This window comes from Rhodamnia argentea, chromosome 4, assembly GCF_020921035.1.
Source record: "Rhodamnia argentea isolate NSW1041297 chromosome 4, ASM2092103v1, whole genome shotgun sequence".
NCBI classification, from domain to species: Eukaryota; Viridiplantae; Streptophyta; class Magnoliopsida; order Myrtales; family Myrtaceae; genus Rhodamnia; species Rhodamnia argentea.
In genome coordinates, this window is record NC_063153.1 from 9946994 (window position 1) to 9969357 (window position 22364).

A 22364-nucleotide genomic window follows, 5' to 3' on the forward strand; every position below is an offset into this window, starting at 1 on the left:
GTATCGATTATGATTCGATTCTTTACACTTCTTGTTTGGGAATAAATTTTTAGATGGAACTCCGAGTCTACTTTCTTTCCGTTAGAGTTGGCAAATACTTCGGGGATCCTTGTTTCTCATATCGGGCACGCCCACATGAATTTAGAAAAACTGAAGTATGATCCGGCGACACGTGACCCCTATGCACGGAATGCGGGGCTTCCAAGGCAGCGCCCCCAAAACAACAACAGGTTTGGGCTTGTGTTTAAATTGGCCCGTTTGTTGTGAGATCAAAGGGATTATGATAATTTTAGGTTTTGGATCCATTTTAGGTCATATATATATATATGCTAGCATGAGATATCACCGTAGCGAGTTGTGCAGCTAAAAAAATCAATAGCATAGTGAAATCTCTTTGTAAGACATAGCCCTATTCTGGGGTGAGCTTAAGTAAACTACGCGTCGTCTATTTTTCTTCTATTATTTGTGTGATCGTTCTGAATCGTTTTACGATATATCCCTTCACTTTTTGCAAAATTACAATGAGAATTCCTTTTCCCGTTACCTTCGTCACGTTCATATGATCGAGGATATTCATTTTTTAGCTTTAACGTTTTTTCCCGTTACATGTTTTTCCGATATCACGAAGCTATGCATCGTGTCGCAAATCCAATTGAAAATGGTGATGTTCCTTTGAACTTCACCAGAAAGAAGAAACTTTTACACTGTTAATGAACAGTTCGAAAGAAACAAGAAACTAAAGATCGAAGAGAAAAATACAAACATTACAGACAAAAAAAAAAAAACTCTCGGATTTCTACTCGGTCAATGCTTAATCATAGCATCAAGACACCTATTGGCCAATTCAAGTGCCCAGAACACTACCATTGAAAGAAATCTACCATTAGATTAGACATTGATTATTCTTTTTTAGAATCAAACTAAGAAAGAAACCATCAAGAATATGCACCGTCGCAATCGAAATCACATCAAGGATCTACCGTCAAAGTGAACCATGTTAGCACAACAATAGACATACAAGATCTAGGGCTTGGCCGACCTCAAATTCGAGATCCAAGGATCAGCCTTGTCAGTCAAGTTTGGGCTTGATGACGATGAGGATACCGCGGCCTACTCGGTGAGAATCAACGGTGATGGGCTGTGGCGGAGGCAACGACGGTGGTTGAGGGTGGAGGCAATGACGATGGGCTATCATGGCCTTGATCCTTGAACGGTGGCCAAGATGCTCTCGTCGGAGGTGGTGACAAGGTGGTCCTTTTTACCCTTAGTAAAGCAACATGATCGACTGACTAGATGAAGATATCGGACTTCTGCTATGCGCACACACAACAATTGATATCAAAGCCGATAGTTGATTTGTGGGCCTCTAATCTATTTCTGTGTTTGGTGAATATAATAACAAAGAAACCTCATGATCTGACGCTTATTAAATCTCCAAAATGGATTAACGAGGAGGTGGCCGAAGAAGATGAGTATATAACAGGAGAAGAAAACACCAAAAAAAAAAAAAAAACTGACCGAGAAAATTGGAGACATGAGGGCAAAACTGGAGGAATTGGAGAGTGGACAAGCAAATTGGATTCTCTAAGCTGATCGATTTCCTATGCCATCTGCGCTCTTCTCCCAATAGCATTCTTATTCTAATTTCTTTAACCTTCATTTGTACTATTGTCTCCCCTTCTGTACGTTTTGTCTCTTTTTCGTGGCAATTCGCCCGACTTTGAGGATTTCATATATGGCTAACATATGGACTCTTCTTTATATTCTGCAACTGTTGAAAATATGTCTCGAATTTGAGCTCATTAGATAAAACCCGACTCAAGATAAGTTGGAATGTTTTGCGGGCATCCTCCGAAGAAATCCAAGTATGAGATTTTAAATCGAAGGGATTCTGTTGGATAAGGACTTGAAACAAATCGAAAAAAGGAAATATATGAAAATTTAATATCCTAATGCGCGTTGGAGTTGCGCTCAAGAAAAGGAAGTCAAACTTTGACTGGATCTTGGTTATAACCACATGCTGGAGTCACACTTCTTTGGGCATGCAAATATATACTGATTGAGGGAGCTTCGTGGGCGATGTGTTGAAAAGACCGTGGGCGGCTCTTGAAGCACCGCCAAGGTGAGTGCTTGTACGTGAGTCCTCGCGCCATTCATCCGACGAGTGAAGTTTACTTTGCGAATTACATTTAAGAAGAATTTGACAGATTATTTCGCTAGGAATTGGGGGCTAAATATGGTGTGTACGTTGTTGGATATAATTGGGGTTGGAAAACACTGAGAGTGTTTGAGTGACTCGAATGTGGTCTGTAATCTCCGTGTATCGTTTGTTCTACAGTAGAATTCGCTGCTACTCTCTCTGTGGACGTAGGTCTCTACGATCAAATCATGTACATCTGGTGTCCGATTTATTTTCTTGTTCTGTCTATTTATTGTTTGATTCCTTGTTCCGCACAACAACAACATCACATTGAGGGAGGGGCGCGTTGGATAATACTTTCATTTCTTTATTTTTGTTCTTTGGAACAGAAAAATAACAAAAATCCTTTTGTGTACGTCAACTCATTTTTTTATTTCCCGGAATAGATCGGTGGTCAAAGAATAGTTTTGGAACAAAAATAAGAAGTAAAAAAAAAATCTACTCTTTACTTCTGGAATAAAAAAAAGAAACAAAGTCGTTTTAGAGAAACAAGCTCTGAGTAATCCAACCCAACTCGGTAAGTGACCTAATTCAATGGGTCGAGTCGGGGCGGGCCAGGCCAGTTTGGGGTCTCTCTCGCGAAATTTTCATCGAGAAGCAAAGACTCCGATTGCTTGGTGTTACTTATATGCTAATTAGCCGCGTCAGTTCTACATCTGGCTGCTGTCGTTGTGAAACGTGAACTTCGAGTCACCTTCTTCATACCTAATATGCGATCACTTCGATCTTCCGCTGCTTTTGGACATCTTGAAGCAAGTACGAGGATAACTATTCACCAGGAGTGGAAAAGCTTTAAAGCAAAATACCAAGTGCATGTTGAAGGAAGTACGAGTGAAAGACACTCATTCAACTGAAGCAAACTGAAATACAAGTGTCACTACCGACAGCCATTTTCCAACGCATTGGAAGATGAAAGTGAAGACATAGGGAAAGGCTGTGGGGTGTTCTGCGAAGCAGAGATCATACATTTTCCCTAGCCAATTCCTCACCGTCGCCAATATGTACTCCACATGGACCTCCTCAACCGGTCGTAGATTCGAATAACACAGAGCAAGCAGAGTTTCCAGCCCTCCAATTTGAAACTCGAATCCGAGACAATGGACCCAAAAAAAAAAAAAAAATTCAGGTGGAATGTCCTTGTAATGCTTTAGGAGTTTCGCCTGCATTGCCACTACTCCTTTGTTAATGAAGGAATCACTCTCCTTGGTCGACAATTCGTCAGACATTTAGGATAAAAAAGAACCGCACGGGCGATTGATGGATTGTTCCGTCGGAATTAAATCGACGACGAAATATTGGTTACTGAAATTTGTTCTTCGATTTTAGTTAAGGGGAGACGGGTTCTGTTGCTATCCCGGACAGGAGTTATATCAATGGATCAAATGGAACCGATATGATTCAATGGAATCTAAACAAAGATGAAGCCCAATGACATAAAAAGCTTTCTTGGAATTTAATTGACCATAAAGTGTGGTAACATAAAGATACTACGCCTGTAACTTTATCTACGATGAAATATTGAAAAACTACCACTAAGATACATGACAAGAAATTAAAGAGACGAAGACTAGAGATAATCACGGCCATCCATGTAAATTGCAGAAAAGATAAATTACAAGAAAAGTAAAGATAAAAAGCTAAAGAGAATTGAGTTTTATAATTGATTGAGGGGGCTTACAAATAGTATGATGTGACTACTTAAATACTACAATCGACGGTTGCAATCAAAGGTTACTAAATTCAAATAAATAAATCAATTTTTTGTCGTTCCATTATCCACAAGAAGTTGCTCCACGATTGTCTATTATCTAGCACCACTTATCTAAAAGAGCTTAAATATAAATAGATACGCCTACACATCAATTACACATCAATGTCATGTCAAATAACTGTTGTTTTCTATCGATAGCTCCTTTGCTTGCAATGCTCTTCAAATTGTCGACCAATGACTTCTACTGTTTGGCAAACTTTGCTACTATGGACTAAGCCCGTCAATTAAAAATTATAACCAAAAGTTGGCCATTGTTTAGTGTCAACATGGATAACTATTGTGGTTAAAATGTCCGTCATCGCTGAAGACCAGCAAGCGGTCCCCAAAGAATTCAGCAACGTTCCAATCTTGTTGCGTCAACGGTGGGAGACCGGCGCTTCCGCTATGAGTGGCGGACTAGAATGATACAGCGTCTCCGCACACGTCTTTTTCGACATCATGTCTGTTGAATTTTACCTCGTTTATTTGTCCAGAGGGAACTTTTCAGTTTGCCTCCCCCTTTTCATGTGTAAAGCCTCCAACTCTTGATGCCTCAATGGGGGTAAATCTAATGTATTGAGCCCACTCTCGTATGATTGTCATAGAATCTTAAAACTAGCGAAGGTTGTTTTGCACACACAAGTTAATGCAATGGCTCCAGCACCGCACATGGAAGAAAATTCCATAGCAAACGAGAATTAGCTGTTGGATCAAAGGGTAGATTATGGAGGTGTTGACTATAGCAAATGTAGTATGATGCAAAGATTGTGTCAAACCCATTAACCGCTTTCATTATATCAGTCACCAAGAATCAGAAGTCATTGCAAAAATTTAACTTCTTAAGCGTTAGACCTTGATGACTCATTCACAAGAAATTTTTTGGTATATTTGAAAGTATGATGCGGATTTTCTTATTTTATGGAAGACAAAGCATATATTAGGAAGACAAAACATATTCATCAAGCAAAAACTTTCTAAACTTCTGTTGTTGTGGTAAGACACATTTTTTTTCATATTTTTTTTTTTGTCATGCATTTGTTCTGTACTGAAGCAAAATGATAAGCTTGTGATACATTTAAGTAGGGCGCTATCACATGCAAGCACATGATGGTTACTACTGGCATTCACAAGGAAGAACCAAACTTGAATACTCGAAGTCTACCGGGAAAAGACAAGTGAGGATTCCTAAGTTACGGAGTTTATGACTAAATTTACAAATTTGAAAAAATTTAGCACTAAATTGGCTAGATACTTAAATTTAAGACTGATTCGGTAGTTTTTCCCGTTTTTTTTTTAGGAGGGGGAGGGGATTGTTTAGAGAAAAGCTTAGCGCCTCTTGGTTCCTAGATGTAAGTACAATAATTTCAGCAACCTTTTTTCGTTTTCAACCATATGATACAATTGGCATAATTGAAAGTGGAATAATGTTTTTTTTTTTTTTTTTTTTTTTTTTTTTGATGACTCGGGGAACCCCCGCACGGCCGGCAGCCGGGGGTAAACCCCTGGGGGCAACACGTGCTAGCCACCACACACGTGCCACCGGATAAGTCACCCTGCGACGCCTCTGGGATTTGAACACTCGACCTTTTGCGAGAGGAAGAGTGCGCAAGCCGGCTGCGCCACCCGGGTGGGTGGTAAAGTGGAATAATGTTAAAATATATTTTATCTCAAAAGTCTCAAGTGTCTTCATCTCTGAAAATTGGAACTTTGATGTTATAATTCACCCCATGAATTGAACTACCATTTCTTAGGACTCAACAGCTGATGCGTTGTGCTATTGTGGTATTTGGTAATGAATTTATCAATGCAGTGGATATCATTCATTGAGCAGATAAAATCACCTCCGTAAAATTAGCTATATTACTTTCATGAGCTATATTCCGAATACACTATCCAAGAATATAAGTTGATTTATTTTTTTTCTTTTCATCCACTTTTTTAAGTGTAAAATAAAGCTACACAAATATAGGTAAATCATCTTTCAACTAGAACATTTTTTGCAATTATTTCAATTTCTTGTGAACTTTACTGTAACTGAACTTATGTTGACGAACAATTTCACTTAATTAGACTTTCTATACATGAAGACATGTGAGTTTCATTTACCTGTAAGATGGATTATTAGTTTGTTCCCCTATTCTATTGTACTGTATTTTTCAATTCGTAAGTGTAACTTCACTTCACTTTACTTTCATTAGTTACATGCAAAATAAGTGATGTTGCTTGAGACTATTTTTCACGGCTTTCTTGTTTCGCTTTTACCTGTTATCAAGTATGGAATCAACATCCCCAGTCTATCAAAAGAAGACAAATGGAGATTAGTTAGGAAATATCATAACACTCAAATTCTACGGTTGAATGCTTGGATATGAAATAATCTGAGTTCATGGTTTATGAGACGAATATAAACAAGTTCTTTTAGTTAGGTAGTAATGGACAATGCAAATCTACCAGAAGAAAGCAAACATGGATTGGTCAGATTGTGAAAACAATAATATGCTTCTATATGTTTGGAGGGCAATGGACGAGAACTTTAAAAGTTTCATGTACGTGTAACATAGATTATTAGCTTGTTCCTCTAATCCATTTTACTTTGTTTTTTCAATTTGCAAGTGTAACTTCACTTAACTTCATTTGAGAATATTTTTCAGGGTTTTTTTTTCTGTTTTTTTACCTGTTTCAAGTGGATTGTTTCTTTTTGATCTGTTATCAAGGGGAATCAACGTGCGAAGACAAATGGGGATTTGTCAGGCAATAATGAACATCTAAAGTCTACCAGAAGAAAACAAACATGGGAACTCGTGCTTTGGTATAAGCGAAGAAAAGAAATCACAGCTTTGTGTACGTTCGTGATATAAATTTCTTAAGGACGGCCATTGCTCAATGGGAAATTGGAAGAGGTGGTCATTATAAGATTCTTTGCGAACGTCCAATAGCTAATTTCTATAGTATTCCTAATTAAGGGCCATGAGTAGATCTGTCAAACCGGTGAGTCGGGTTGGATATAGTTCGGATAATAAATGATCTGACTCAAATTGATTCATTAACCCGTTTATGACCCATTTATGTCCAATGCAAATTGCTTGACCCATACCCGACCCTATTCATATCCGACCCATATTACTAAAACACTTCTATATTTAACCAAATAATGAAATATTCAATTTTTATAATTTAAAAAAATATATATTGCTAAAACACTTTCATACAATACAAAATTAATGAATTTTTTTATTTTTTTCAAATTTTTTGTTTTTAATAATAAGTAATTAATTTAATTTTAATTTTTTTATCAAAAAATTATTTTTTATTATTATTTTTTGAAAAGTACCTCTTTATTTTATTTTCCTTTTCTCTGACGATGGGCGTTGGCAGGCGAAGGCTAGAGGTGGCGGGATGGCTGCAGACAGTGGGCGATGGCGGTGGGTGGCGGCGACATTATTTATATGTCAATTTAATTTTAACTTTTCTTTGTTTATTTTACTTATCAGAAAATAATAAAAATCAAAAACAAAAAACAAAAAATATAAACTAATAAATGGATTGGGCTTCTCTAGTTAAATGGATTGTAAATGGATTCAAAGACAAATCCACATAAAATAAGACCAACCCATTAGCAACCCATTTTCTTGAAAGGTGGGTCAAATATAGGTTTGGAACTCATATTGACACCTCTAGTCGTGAGGTAGTATCAGGGGTGACATTGACATGGGAAAAGTGAGACGGAAGTAAGTACTTTTGTTTTAAAAATACGTATGGTGATTTCTCGTTAAACTATGTGCTCCAAGACCACGGTATTAGGAAATATTAAAAAATTGTGCTGCCTTTTTCTTCCCCTTCCTAGTTACAGCAAAGTTACATGCATTTAAAACATATGATCCGCTGAATTCTGCGAATCTCGCGTTAGGCCAATATGATCTGACGAATCATGTGCATTTTGAACTCGTGTGATCTGGATGAATGTAAAGATTGCTCTACCTTCCAAATCGCGTCACTCCCTTGATCATTGGATTAGCCTAGAGCCACGGCAGAGATCTAATGTTAGATGGTCTATTTGACTATAATATTTCAAAATATGGAAGTAACTTTAAGTACTAAGAAGCCCATTTTTCGGATTTTTATGGGGCTACAGGGACGCACGATGAGGAGATTTAAGCATGACATGTGCAACTGTGTGATGTGATCCAAGCCTTGAGACTCGGCACAGGGAACATGATTGTGCAAAAGGAAGAAACGCTTAAAAAGTTAAAGAGTCGAAATTGAATGAACGGATACGCATGTGACAGTAATGTTCTGAACGGACCAAGCTCCAATACAACCCCGCTGGCCAAAAAGACTTTGACATTATGTAGTCTGATTAAGTCTTTAATTTTATCTCTTCCTGTGCATGTCTCGAGGACTGTTATGCGTGCGTGTAAATCCCATCTACTACATGTGATTCAGCTCGGATTCACTCCGCTGCGGGTAACGCGGTCGATGAAATGCCATCGGACCGACAGATCTGTGAGAAAATCGTGGAACTAGAAAATCTTGTGGGTGTAAACAAGCACATGTTTTGGCCTATTAGGAGTTTTAGGATATCTATGGATGTTCACAATAAATTAGACAAATAGAGTTCGAATCGTGAGTAATACGATTAGAGAACTCAAATGGTTCTACAGTACAAAAAAATGAAGGACTGTCGTCGAGAGAGTCGTTTGTTGGGAGGTGCGGCAGAAGCCTGAACCATCCCAAGAATGGTTCCGAGATTGGTTGGCTCCTCTTGGTTCCTTGACGCAAATTCAATAATTTCGGCAACTCTCTTGTTTAAGAAATGAGGATTATCGGTTAGGCAATAATATGACATCGTTTGGTTCAACCCCATGATATAAATGAGGATTATTAGCTAGGCAAAATAGCGAATGTTCAATGTCTACGGGAAGAAAATGAACCGGGACAGGTCAGATCTTTGAAAAAAACAAAAAACAAATTTCTTAAGCACGGGCATCTGTTGGTTGCGATTTTTGCCAACGATATATCGATGGTAGCACTTCCATGCGCTGCTGTGAAAAATGCGGGTTTCACATTCACACATCATGCGCCACACCGCCTCGTCAGATCCAACATCCTCGTCACGAGCGCCCGCTCGACCTTCAAGGCGGGAAAAGTACAATAAAAGTGTCATAACTTTTGTACGGCGTTCACTTAAGTGCCATAATTTTCAAAACGTTCACTTAAGTGCTATAACTTTCAAAAATCGTTCACTTTAGTGCCATGCTGACGTGGCAGCCGAAAAAGCTGACGTGGTTTGTAGGAAAGGCGACGTGGCTCGCCAGAAAGATGGCGTGGCACACCGGAAAGCTAAAATGGCACGTCGGAAAAGTTGTTGTAGCACTCAAGTGAACGATTTTGCTCCGACGTGATACTCAAGTGAACGATTTTTGAAAATTATGGCACTTAAGTAAACGTTTTGAAAGTTATGACACTCAAGTGAATGCCGTACATAAGTTATAGCACTCATGATGTACTTATCCCAGTTTTGCACTCTTGTAATTACACATCGTACAAGCTTACAAAACCTGCAACTCAACTACATTGATTTTTTTTCACTCGACTCGACAAATTTTTTGTTCAGCTCGAAAAATGGAGAAAAAATGGAGATTTAGTTCGCTTGCTCCGGGTTAGGCCAATTTTTTGGGCCCTATTTACACTGCGGCTAGAGTTTTTTTCATTTATTAGAGGATTTGTTACATAAGAGACTTGTGAGCCCTATTTACACATCGTACGAGCATTTCCAATGTTCGTTTGTGCACTGACTTCTCAACTAAAAATCTACAGGATCTCCTCAAACATAGTATACCAGTACTTATACATTCAAATCATCGGAACCAGTAACACATATGTAAAAACTGCATACAATCAGAGTGCATATTGACATTCTACCTTGAAAAAGTACATATCGACAAGCCATCACCCTATACTAATTACATCAAAAAATGCATCCGCCCGCGCAAAAAAATGCATCTGCTGGTGACAAGCCATCACCCTAAACTAATTACATCAAAAAATGCATCCATCGGCTCCAAAAAATGCATTTGCCGGTGACAAGCCATCACCCTATGATAAACATAAATATTGCAAAGTACTAAAAAAAAAACAAGATTACAAAAGTGAGAAACACAAAGTCAATGAATTTCAGACAAAATTCTCAAGTGGTCCAGGCTCCAGTATGGCCTTCTAAACACTTCTTGTATAATCAAGACAAACCCAATTCATGATAAGCAATTTTAATCAACAAAACACTTTAATTTACATTAGCTACTGACTAATTTCAGTTTCACAGTATGAAAAAGAAAAAGGCAAAATTAACATCGTTGTAGAAGCTCCACCGGTGACCTACGTTGAGAGGAGGAAGAGACCGAGCTTCTTTGATGAACAAGGAAAAAAATCGTCTAGAAAATGCCGGACCAAAAAAACAAATCCAAAGGCACAAGTAGCACCGACGACAATGGGGAGCAGTTGGTAATGGTGTTCGTTTCATCGGTGTGAAGCGGAGCAGAGTAAGAATAAGACCAGCGATCATGTTGTTCGGGGATTCAATAACGCAGCAATCTTTCCAGCCGGGCGGATCTGGTCTTGCTCTCGCCAAATTTCAATCGAGACTCTCAACCAAAGAGGAGACACCCTTTCGACTTAAGAATCGCTAGATCCAACACCCCCATGTATTTCCCCTTCTTTTTTGAGACAAATCCAAGATCCGCGAGCGACCCTTGAGGTCGACCCTCGAGGTCGACCCTCGCTCGAGGCCGATGAGGGGTTTTCACCCGGATCAGCAACCTAGAGTGAGATGGAAAGGGAGACGAGACCCGAGCAAGGTGTGAATGACGAAATGGAACTCACCGGGGTAGTGCGACGATGACAGCGGTAGTGGAGCTCGTGAATCATGACAAGCGACAAACGACTGAAGGAGTTCCTTCATTTTTAGGTGGAGGGCACAAATGCGAGAACCGAAGGTATGAGGGATAAGTCATAAGTATATCGTGCAAAAAAGTGATCCCCAAAAGTGTTCCAAAACACCAGAATCATCATTCTTTTGCTTTTGAAAAGTGGTCCAAAAGTGTTCCCAAGACCAGAATCAAAATCATTTTTTTTTCATTACCAAACATGTTTCTAATCCTTTTTTTTTTTCGGAAACAGAAACAGAGGATCAGAATCACTGCCAAATATAGCCTTAACAAGCAAATTGAATTCTCTAAGCTCGATCAATTTCTTATGTCTTTACGCATATTACTTACTCAAATGTCATTTGCTAATTGCTGCGAACGATTCTGAGGAATTGACATGTAGCAAGTACTGATGGCCAAGAATGAAATGTTAAGGTAATGGACTCGTACTATGTACAAGCCACATAGAAACCTTAGGCCCTAGACCAGAGGCCGACGTCTCTGCTTGGACTTCTCTTACATGTCCGAGATCATGACTTGTCTCACATGCGCCAGATGGGCCAATGTGAGCTTAAGATAAGAAGACAAACGCCACTGATTGGCCCATCAAGTTTACCTATTTGTTAATTCATGGGCCTCCACGTGAGAGCATGTTGTGATGATCCGATCCATTTGAATGACACGACACGACACGAGTTAAAATACGAATGGCAAAGAGAAAACCTGAATACGATAAGTTCGATATGTGAGATCCATGGTGGATTCCATTAAGAAACACGAATTATCATACTGCCTCCCATGCTGGATGATCATTGCACAAAAACTCGTTAATACTGGCCAAATTTGCGAAGGCGCGCAAGCCCATTTTCAACATCTTAGATAGCTATAGGTGAAAAGAAATTCTAATGGAACACATTTCATGTTGCGACCAATGTAGCAACTTCTTGCACAAAAGTTTGTTTTTCGAACAAATATAACTATCCATATGGCAACTTAGCTAAACGATTAATAGTAAAACCACTTTACAAGAAGGGTAGAAGGGAAAATTTTGGAACTAGAGGTACAAAAATATAAAAGCATCTTGTGGCTGTGATTTCAAAAAAGGAACAGTAAAGTACCAGCCGGCTAAATCAACGAGATTTAACTGTACACGAAATTAATAAGATTGGTTAAAAGAAGGTTTTTAAATGTCAAATTCAAATTGGTCTGCATTATGCAGAGAGATGTACAAAAAATGAGCTCTTATTTAAGTGTAATCATCATTGGAAAGATGATTAATCTAAATTTCCTCAAACGCGTTTGAAAGTTGAACGAAGTCAAAGGAATGGATGAATTCAACAAAAAGCAAAAAAAATTCCAAATAAAAACCCAAAGTGCTTTCATTTTTCTCAAATAAAGATCCGAAGTAGACATTGTTTCAATTTAGAGTCCGAAGTGTCCGCATTTTCTCAAATAAGGGCTTAAAATGGATCTTGTTTCAAATAAGGACATGAAATGACCATCTTAATCTCAAAGGATGACTTGACCTCAAGAGCATTTTTGTCTTTTACTTTTTTGAGTTTTTTTTGTTTTTTTTTTCTATTTTTTTTCCTTTTCTTTTTGTCGGTGCCCGGCCACCGTCGATGCCCGAAGAGGACAGGGCAAGGGTCGCAGCCCTCGTGCACAGCCAACGAGGGGTGACCCTTGCCACCGCTGGCAAGGGTTGTCAAGAACACATTTTGATGTTACAACCCATGTAGTAACTTGTCAAAAGTTCATTTTTCAATATATATATGATTAATAGCAAAACCATTTTACAAGAAGGGCAAAAGGGAAAATATGCTACTTGAGAACCCAAAAAAAAAAAAACACCTTGCGGTTGTGGAACAGTAAGTTCTAGCTGACTTGAATGAACGAGATTTTTTACCTCTCCTCGAAATTAATAAGACTGGCTAAACGAAGGTTTTGAAATATCAAATTCAAATTGGTTTGCATTATACAAGGAGATATACAAAACACGAGCTCTTAGTTAAGTGTAATTCATCATCGGAAAATCATATGATTAATGTAAATTTCTCTAATCCGTTTGAAAGTTGAACAAAGTCAAAGAAATGGATAGATTCATTGCGGAAAGGCCATCCCCCACAAAAGTTTAGAGGATCAAAACTTTATTACATGTACTAAATTGGAACTTGAGAGAGATATTAAGTGAATAGAATTCAGGTTCACGATCTTTAAATCGTGGCAAAAATCCTTTACTTTCAATTTTCAATAACTCATTCAACAAAAAAGATAAGATAAGATAAAAGGTGAATTTAGTGAAGTCTAACATTCCTTTCAAATCTGTTTGTTTCGCAAAAATTTACTACCGGAAAACATTTTCCTTATCTTCCAACATTTAAATTGCTTAAGATAATGAGCCATTATAAACATTCTGTCATTATTTCTCTTTGACTCTAAACATCAACATGGTATCAAAACGGGAAAATGTATCACGTTCTTCAACATCTTTGCCCCAAATCAACACTTCTTTTGCTCCAATTTCTACCTCAACAATGTTAAATACATCTACAAATTTTTCTTCTTCTCTACCATCTTTTTTGCCATTATATTCTCTTTTTATTAATCCCAATTTCCCTTCACCTCTTAATAATATGCCGCCCACTTTCATATTTTCTTCTCTTTTCTCTACTGCTATGATAATATAAAAAATTTTATGAGACCACAACCAAGTGCTCTAAAAGTTAAGCTTTTAGAACACTTAATCGTGGTCCCATCAACTCTTTCAAAGTCTTTTCATAGTCAATGACAAACATATACTTAGATTCAAGAAAATGATTGTCTCTTCTTAAAACAATAAAAGTCACTTTCCTAAATTCGACTAGACACCTTCATGCTTGGACCTAAAACCTCACCGCTCATGCACTGAAACTCGACGATTGAGCGGGCTCGTCGGTGGCTTGGCTCAAGACGACTTTACAAAAAGGGCCAAGAAGAAAATATGGGACTTGAGTTGAACCCAAAAAAAACCACCTAGTGATAGCGATTTTAAAAAAAGGGACAGTAAAATACCAGCTCACTCAAATGAATGGTAATTTTTTACCCAAAAAAAAAAATGAATGAATGATAATTATCTATAAAGCACTGACACTCTCCGGAGGCCTATGTGTCATGTCGTGTCGTGTCTAACACTTCAACACTCTCCAACATTCTCTTATATGTGATAAACACGTGGTCAGCACTCCAAACACCCTAAAGACACGTGAATCTAGCATCCCGACATGTCATTTCGATACACACGGGGTGAATTTGAATCATTTTTAATAATTTAGGGGCCAAATGTAAATATACTTAAGTCATATAGCTAGCCACCTCATAATTAATATGCCCAGCCATAAAAAAAGAAAAAAACTAATTGTGCATCCCTAAAATAAGAAAAAGAATAAACTCATCGTTGATATTTTTATATAAACTGGATATTTTATCATGATTATACATGTCCCAATGTGTCGAGATTATCTCTTTTTTTTTAGAAATGACATTTTTGCATGTCGTGTCGTATCGTGTATCGGTGTCGGTGCAACTTAGGTAATTACCTTGTCGGGAAAAGTAATAAGACCGGTTTAAAGAAACTTTTGAAAATTTGTTTTGCACTATACAAAATGAAATGGAGAACGAAAGCTCCTATTTAAGTGTAAACATCAGCACATATGACAAATTCAAGCTTCATTCTAAAGTTGAACAAAGCCAAAGAAACGGATAGATTCATCATCGGAAAGCCCTCGGCCACAGAAGTCTAGAGGATCAGAACTTCATTACACATGCTAGAATTGAACTTGAGAGAGCTTGAGTAGATAGATTTCTGTTTCCTAAACTTTAAATCATGGCAAATACTTTTCACTTCCAATTTTCAATAACTCGTCAACGGCAAAAGGGAAAAAAGAAGAAGAAGAAGAAGAAGAAGAAGAAGAAGAAGATAAAAGGTGGATCTTTGTCCTGTACAACATTCCTCAGCTTCGATTCTTTCCTCTTTTTTCTTTCGCATTACTTATGAAGCATGCACGGTTCGCCGTCGCCTGTTAGAAAGAAGATTTGACAAGGAAAAAAGATAATTTAAAAAATAATTGTTAAAATATGATGACTTACATCGCTTAAAAAAATTAAATAAACAAAAAAATATATTTATTATTCACAAAAATATTTAGACATAAGTAATTATCGATGATGAATACGTTTTTCATCGATTAATAATTTCGAGCGATATAAGTGATCAATTTTTGAACGTTCATTTTCGAAAAATAAATGGGTTCTTAATCGAATCAACCGATCCCTTTATTTTCTATGCAAGATCCCGTTAAAAATATTACAATTTTATTTATCAAAATCATGATGATACTCACCCGCTTGCTTTACTTATTTCTTAATCGGGGCATTGTTTGGGCGAGATTAAATATCTCGATAACCCACTGGTAAATATTTTCGTAATGATATTCGCAATATCTATGTATGACTCCAATGGCCCTTTTTAATTAATTGAAAAGCATAAGGAAGGAAGATCATTAAATGGGCCACATTTATTCATGCATTGTTGTAGGAAATGGCATCATTATATCCCACCACATCACCTCCTAAATTGGACATAAAAATCACGTCTCATATCAATGTTCTATCCACCAAATATCAGGACTCATGCTCGAGAAGAGGCTCGTACGAGAATACCTAATTTGCGAGGCAATAATTTATCGAGACAATTTAATAAGTATCGGTAGTAATATATAAAAGGGAATTGATTATATAACAGTTTTTTGGATAATTGTTATGCAGCTAATGTTAACAGTCTGCTTCGGGCCACGAAAAAAAAAAAAAAATTAAAAATAAAAAATTATTGTTGGGTTCATACTTTTAAGAATCTGTGGCTCACGGTATACCGTTATTCTCACGGTCATCCGACGGTTGTTATGCTAGCAAAGTCATATACAAAATCACAACATGTGATTTTGATGATAAAATGACTAGAAACGATAGTAGAAAAATCGTAGATCTTTTAGGAAGGTGTATATGGTTTTGCCGAACTAAAAATAAATGTGCGGGTGCGGGTGCATTTGCAAAGGATTTGACCCAGAAAGCGAAATGCATGATGGGCAAAAAAATTAAAATTAAAATTAAAATTGATTTTTGCAATTAGAATTTTGGAAGTTTGAAATGGACCGTCCTCTCCATCCCGCTCTCTGACGCTCCCTTCGCTTCGCTTATATCAACGCACAGTCTCTCTCCCTCACTTCACCTCCCATTATCTCTCTCTCCTGACGAGCTTTCTCTCTCTACACCTCTCCGGACCTCCTCTGAGAGGTCACGGAGCGCCATCACAACAGTGTGAGCTCTCTCTCTCTCTCTCTCTCTCTCTCTCTTTGGGGCCAGATTGAGTCGTATATGCGATGGCTACAATCTGTTCTTGCGCCGGAAAACGCTTGGTTTCGGATTGTAAATGGACGGGGATACACAGATTCTAGGGATTCCATGGTCTTGTTTGGACATTCAACTCGTGGATCTGTTGTTCGGATGTCTTAGAATATCTGCCTCATTTTGCCTCTGATATCTCCTTTTTTCTGGGTGGAAACTGGAATTTCTGAAGTTTGAGCTCATTCTGGAGATCCGGTCTAGGTTTTTCTCGCAAATCTTCTGTTTCAAAAGTGAGATCGCGGGAAATTTCTAGCTCAACCTTAGCTCTGCTTTTGATTATCCAAATTTTGAATTTCAAGTTGGTGACGGTATATGTCATGTTCTTTATGTAATAAATGTCGCATTTACTCTTTTGGCGATCATCACTTAGGCAAGTAGTGGGATTCTCTACAGTACTTGTGAGCTGTAAAGCTGATTTTGGTTGCTAATGCTATACACCGGGTAAACCGTGCGAAAACAAATTTCAAATTTCCTCCTTTTTCCCCTCCCAGATTTTGGGTGTTCAAGATTTTGAAGATTGAAAGTTATTTCAATTCCAAGACCAGGAACAATGTTGGGTTTGTCGGAATGCTGATGTTGATTCATCGTAGCTGCTCTTTCATGCTTGAGTTCATGTTTTGAGGGTACAAATTTGTCCCTCCAGCTTTCTTTTCATGAGCAAAATCGGATCCTTCATGAGTATTTGTCATTAAAAGGAAAATGGACAACTAGGGTCGACCCCCCCTAAGCCTCAGTACCAGTTTCCCTGCAAATAAAGTTGCCGTTTATTGTTTCCAGACTTTTGAGCTCGATAGTTTGAGGGCAATCCTTATGCAGATGCGAGGATCCTCAACCTTCATTTTGACCTGGAGATCAGGTTCAGGTTAGGGCACATTTTTGGTGCAGGGGAGGGAACAATGATTAATCCTTTCACACACCATAAGGCTGATAGCCTTGTGCAAAAGGATGTCTCTTCGATGATTTCAATTTCAGGACCAAACATACATAAATCTTCCTTTTTGTTGTGGCAGGTGACTCTGTCTTTACACTTGGCTTTTTGAATTTCAAATCGAGCATCTGCAGAATGCTCCTTCCTCATTGCTCTTGATACAAGGTAATTTCTTCAACATGTTAATTTTTCGGCAGTAAATGAATTGTTCTAATTGTATATCTCAGAGGATCGGCGAGTTTAATATGTATTGTTGTCAATATGACAATCTGAGCAAGTGTAACTACCTAGCCCAAGCCCAAGAATTGCATAGGAGGGAAACATTAAACTGGCCTTGAGCTGCTGTTTTGCTTTGCAGTGTATAATCAGCTTTCCTGAACCTACCCTAGAGCAAATCGGTGGTTTAGCTCTGTTTTTATCATGCTTCGGTTCCTGTGAAGGCATTGGCAGCTACTAATCCATTAGTTTTACCTTGAAAATTCTGGATTAGAAACTTGCCATAGGGTGTTGGGTCCATACATTTTTAGAAGTTAAGGAAAACTAGATGAGGTGTTCTCACTTGTTCAGTTCTTGTAATATGTTAATGTGTGGAAGGCTGAAGATGAAGATGAGACTCCTAACTTTGCATTCTCTTTTGTAATCTCCAATCCACCTAGAATCTTAAACACTAGTTTGAACCTGTGATCCTGAGTATCGACTGAGATAATATGGCCCATAACCTTTGGGTTGGTATAGCCTTATTGCCTAAAGGGACTGGGAACTAGTTTTGAAGGCATGAGAGACTATTCGCTTCATTGAAATTCAAGAATGACATGATGCCTACGGTTTACCTTGCTTGTGTAAATGCTGGTATCTTCCACTATTTCCAACTATAATTGGCTGCTCTAATTCATCTTTTAGTTCCAGTCAAGTCATCATGTCAAACTTTATTTTCAGGATAGTGGGTGCAATGAGGAGCCATTTAATTTGAAGACACGTACTTCCCTCGGGGAGGAACACAAATATGAACAAAGAAAATGCAGTTGGAACAAAAAATGAAGCACCCACTACCCGAATTACCCGATCAAGGGCTAAAGCATTGGGCATGTCAACCGGGATACTCCCATCCTCAAGGCCCTCTTTTAAACAGGAACAAAAGCGTACTGTCTGTGCAAATGCCAAGAGATCAGCATCGGATGAGAACAAAGGAACTATGGTTGGAGATGCTGGCAAGCAGCACAAAAAGAGAGCTGTACTCAAAGACGTCACCAACATCTTTTGTGAGAATTCATACTTGAACTGTGTCAATGCTACCAAAGCTCAGGTTAGTGCAAAGCATGTTTCTCGATTGACTCCGTTCCTCATATGGGAAGGCTGTATTTGTCATGAATGGCTGGTTATCAGTTCATGATCCTAGCAATTCAAAGAGGTGGAGCATTTTGCTAAATGCTTTGTTCATTCTTCAAATTGCTGTCTGCTCGTGCCTCAATTTATGTCCAGCATTTACACTTTGAGTTAGCTATATGTTCCAAGTCTGGTGACTCTTGTTGCTGATTGGCAGACCAGCAAGCGGGGTAGAAAGCGGTCCCTGAAGAAGGACACAGATGTGCACCAAAGTGAAGCTGTCCAAATAATTCAGGAGGATGACAAAGCAGAATTTCTACAAGAGTTGTCCAAAACAAAAGTGGCAGAGTCTGTAGAAATCACTATCCCAGACAAATGGGCAAAACAAGAAAATTCAGAGCATAGTATCTCAGTGAGGGATGTGGTAGCAGAGTCTTCAAGAAAACCACGAGATAAAGGTCGTAGAACTTATGAAGGTCATTTCTTGTTCACAGAAAGCTTATTTGTTTAATGACCAGATATTTCCTGATTCTAATAATGAAATGTAACTTATCTAGTCTAATTCAATTTGCTGGATATGCAGTTTATAAATATGGTGAGAAGACAGCAGCTCTAGTTCATCCAAGTATCGTAGATATAGATTCAAAACACATGGATCCTCAAGCTTGCACCCCATATGCACTTGATATATACAACTATAAACGCATGACAGAGGTTTGTATTGATATTTTTCAATCTTATAAGCTGATGCTAACTGACACTAATTGTGTTGTTTATGCCAATACAAGACCTATCTCTTTTATATGGTTTTAACCAAATTGCTGCTGACTCCCTCCATTCATCTTTCTAATAGTAATCATATCTCCCATACCCATGCCCCTTGCTACTTCATCCTTAGAGTGAAGTTAGTATTACTGAGTTACTGAAATGAACAAAACTTTAAAGGGGAGGAGCAAATCAAGGGAAGTAAGTATCACTTTCACCACCACATCTGAACCTTGAACAGAGACTGAATGGTATTCTTGGATAAAAAGATTATCAAATTGCAGCAGTACGTATCCATCAGCAATCTATACCTTTTGCAGCTTGAACGAAGACCTTCAACTACATATATGGAAACCTTGCAGGAAGATGTCACTCCAAACATGCGTGGAATTCTAATTGACTGGCTTGTTGAGGTTTGTGTAGTTAGCAACGATATACCTGTCAAAGATCACCATTGTACTGTTTGGTTTATCTATGTTTTTTTATTTATTTGTCATCTGTGAAAAGTTTGCCAACTCTACCGTTCTTTTGTTTTCCAGGTTTCTGAAGAATATAAACTAGTTCCCGATACTCTTTACCTCACTGTGAATCTCATAGACCGGTTTCTCTCACAAAACTTTATTGAGAAGCAAAGACTCCAGTTGCTTGGTGTCACTTGCATGCTAATTGCCTCGTAAGTTCTACATTTGGATGCAGTTACTGTGAAATGTGAACTTCGGGTTTCCTTCTTTGTACCTAATATGAAATAACCTCAATCTTCCTATGCTGTTGGGCATCATGAAGGAAGTATGAGGAAATTTGTCCACCACAAGTCGAAGAGTTTTGCTTTATCACGGACAATACCTATACAAGACTAGAGGTAAGGAGCTCTTCTTGCCACTTCATTCTTGTTTATCTCTATCCTCAGCACTCGCATCACCTCCATGGTCCCTATCACCAGTAAACCAGTTTTTTTTTTTTTTTTTTGGTCAAACTATGAAACTAGTTGACTTGTACTTAATGCAGAAATTGTCCTTTGACTAGAATATTCTTCCTTCCAAAACGATGAAAGCATCAGTCTGCTGAGAATTGCAGTAGATAACCAAACAATTTTGTCGCGGTCATAAAATGGTCACTCTAACCAGACATTACGAGTCCTCGTAAATTGAAAGGAAAGTATTTGCTGGAAAATATAAAGGACAATATTCAAACTTGCCTTTTTTGTCCATAATCCATGTATTTATTATCTTATTCTAGTGTAGAAAGATGTGTCAAGATGAGCCAGTGTCATTCAACTCAAACTTGTGGATTTAACTTAGTTAAGCGTGAGAATGGGACAATAACAAGTATTGTCATCAAAATATGCTTATAAAGGTGTTCTGCTTGTTTTAATCACCTCCATTGAGGATATGCAACTCGAGATGAGGCATATTAAACAATGGTTCCTGTAGTGCTTGTACTGGAAGTTAGATAACTCAAGCTCATATAATGATTCTATAAGTTTAACCTCCTCTCTCTCTCTCTCTCTCTCTCTCGATATACCTTGCAATCCAAAACAAATTCCACCTCCAACTTTTGTAGAATATCATAGAAAAGAAAACCATAACATCTGTATAGGCGGACATTTGTGCAAGAACTCATTCAGAACTTCTCATTTCTTGTGATTAACGCTTTTAAAATATTTGACAGAAGTTATGTGGCAGGTATTGAAAATGGAGAGTCAAGTTCTAAATCTTCTGCATTTTCAGCTGTCTGTTCCCACCATAAAAACATTTCTAAGGTAGTTACTCTCATGTAACGATAGATTGCCAGCTCACAGATTGTTTACATTATTTGATGTCATAATCTTTATGCTCCCTTTCCTTTTTTCTCCAGGAGATTTGTTCAAGCTGCCCAAGTATCGATCGAGGTATTTGTTCCTGGATTGAGATTTATATTCAATGTGTAAAAGCTAAATCTCAATCAATTTTGCAGGTCCCTTTTGTGGAACTAGAATATTTGGCAAATTATTTGGCGGAGTTAACTCTCGTCGAGTATAGTTTCTTAAAGTTTCTGCCTTCCCTTACGGCGGCATCTGCTGTACTTCTTGCCAGATGGACACTCAATCAATCTGACAACCCTTGGGTATGCAATTTCTGAACTATCCAATATCTCTTTGTCAATCAATTGAAAGTTTGCCATGAAGTGTGGAATTGTGTATTTTTTTGTAGAATCTAACTCTAGAACACTACACCAATTACAAGGCATCAGAGTTAAAGCCTGCGGTTCTTGCATTGGAAAATTTGCAGCTCAACACCAGTGGTTCCACCCTAAATGCCATACGTGAAAAGTACAGACATCAGAAGGTAACTACTCATTACTTAATCCATATCAGGTCAATCATGAGAAGTGCCCTTTGGACTGGGATATTGTAGACCACTCGTTTGCTCAACCATTGGAGACCATTTTGAATATATAACTAGCTATTTTGATTGACACTTGATCAATTGATCTCCTTAATATGGCAGTTCAAACTCGTGGCAACTTTAACTCCCTCCGAACCTGCGCTTTCACTCTTCCAAAGATTTAACTACAGCTGATCTTCCTGAAGGGCTAACTTGAGAAAATAATCAGATATAATGACTTCCACATTGCGGCATTTCATGGGGGAAGTTCAGCTCCAGTAATCCAATGTCTACTTACAATTTTTTGTCAACTGAGGTTTTGTTGTCTATATTCATGTTCTCGTTGTTGTAGCGGTTATTTATGTCTGGTGCTTCCAGACCGGTCCTATTACGACGAGGAAGTCTCGTATCATGACCCATATGAGGCGGCAAACCAGCCATATGCCTCTCGGCAAAATAAGCCTCGGAATTTTCTTTTGCTTGCTAGAGTGTCAAGCTTTTAGATGTACCATTTAGCAACATTACTTCTTCAAAGGAAGAATTGGAGATCATTCTCTTTGTACTTCAATGAATTTGAGAGAATGATACTGGAATTTATCTGTTACTTTTTTGGGGTTACTTATTCTTCGCTATGCTCTGTAACTTTGAGCTCTACTGTACCATTCAGTGACTA

At 38.1% G+C, this 22364-nt stretch overlaps 1 protein-coding gene across 2 annotated transcripts; it reads left to right on the top strand.

The window, feature by feature from the left end:
- The first annotated feature begins 16133 nt into the window (after positions 1 to 16133).
- Positions 16134 to 22364, top strand: LOC115750122 (cyclin-A2-1-like). Of its 2 annotated transcripts, none has more exons than XM_030687294.2 (13): positions 16134 to 16225; positions 17323 to 17405; positions 18177 to 18543; positions 18781 to 19039; positions 19144 to 19277; positions 19649 to 19741; positions 19868 to 20001; positions 20112 to 20187; positions 21011 to 21087; positions 21183 to 21216; positions 21282 to 21431; positions 21518 to 21652; positions 21815 to 22364. In XM_030687294.2, the coding sequence occupies exons 3-13, from the start codon at positions 18244 to 18246 to the stop codon at positions 21884 to 21886; spliced, it is 1464 nt and encodes a 487-aa protein (XP_030543154.2). In that variant the 5' UTR covers positions 16134 to 16225; positions 17323 to 17405; positions 18177 to 18243; the 3' UTR covers positions 21887 to 22364. The 2 variants fall into 2 exon arrangements, with proteins under 2 accessions (XP_030543154.2, XP_030543155.2); XM_030687295.2 differs by having other exon boundaries at positions 16135 to 16225; positions 19147 to 19277; positions 21815 to 22363.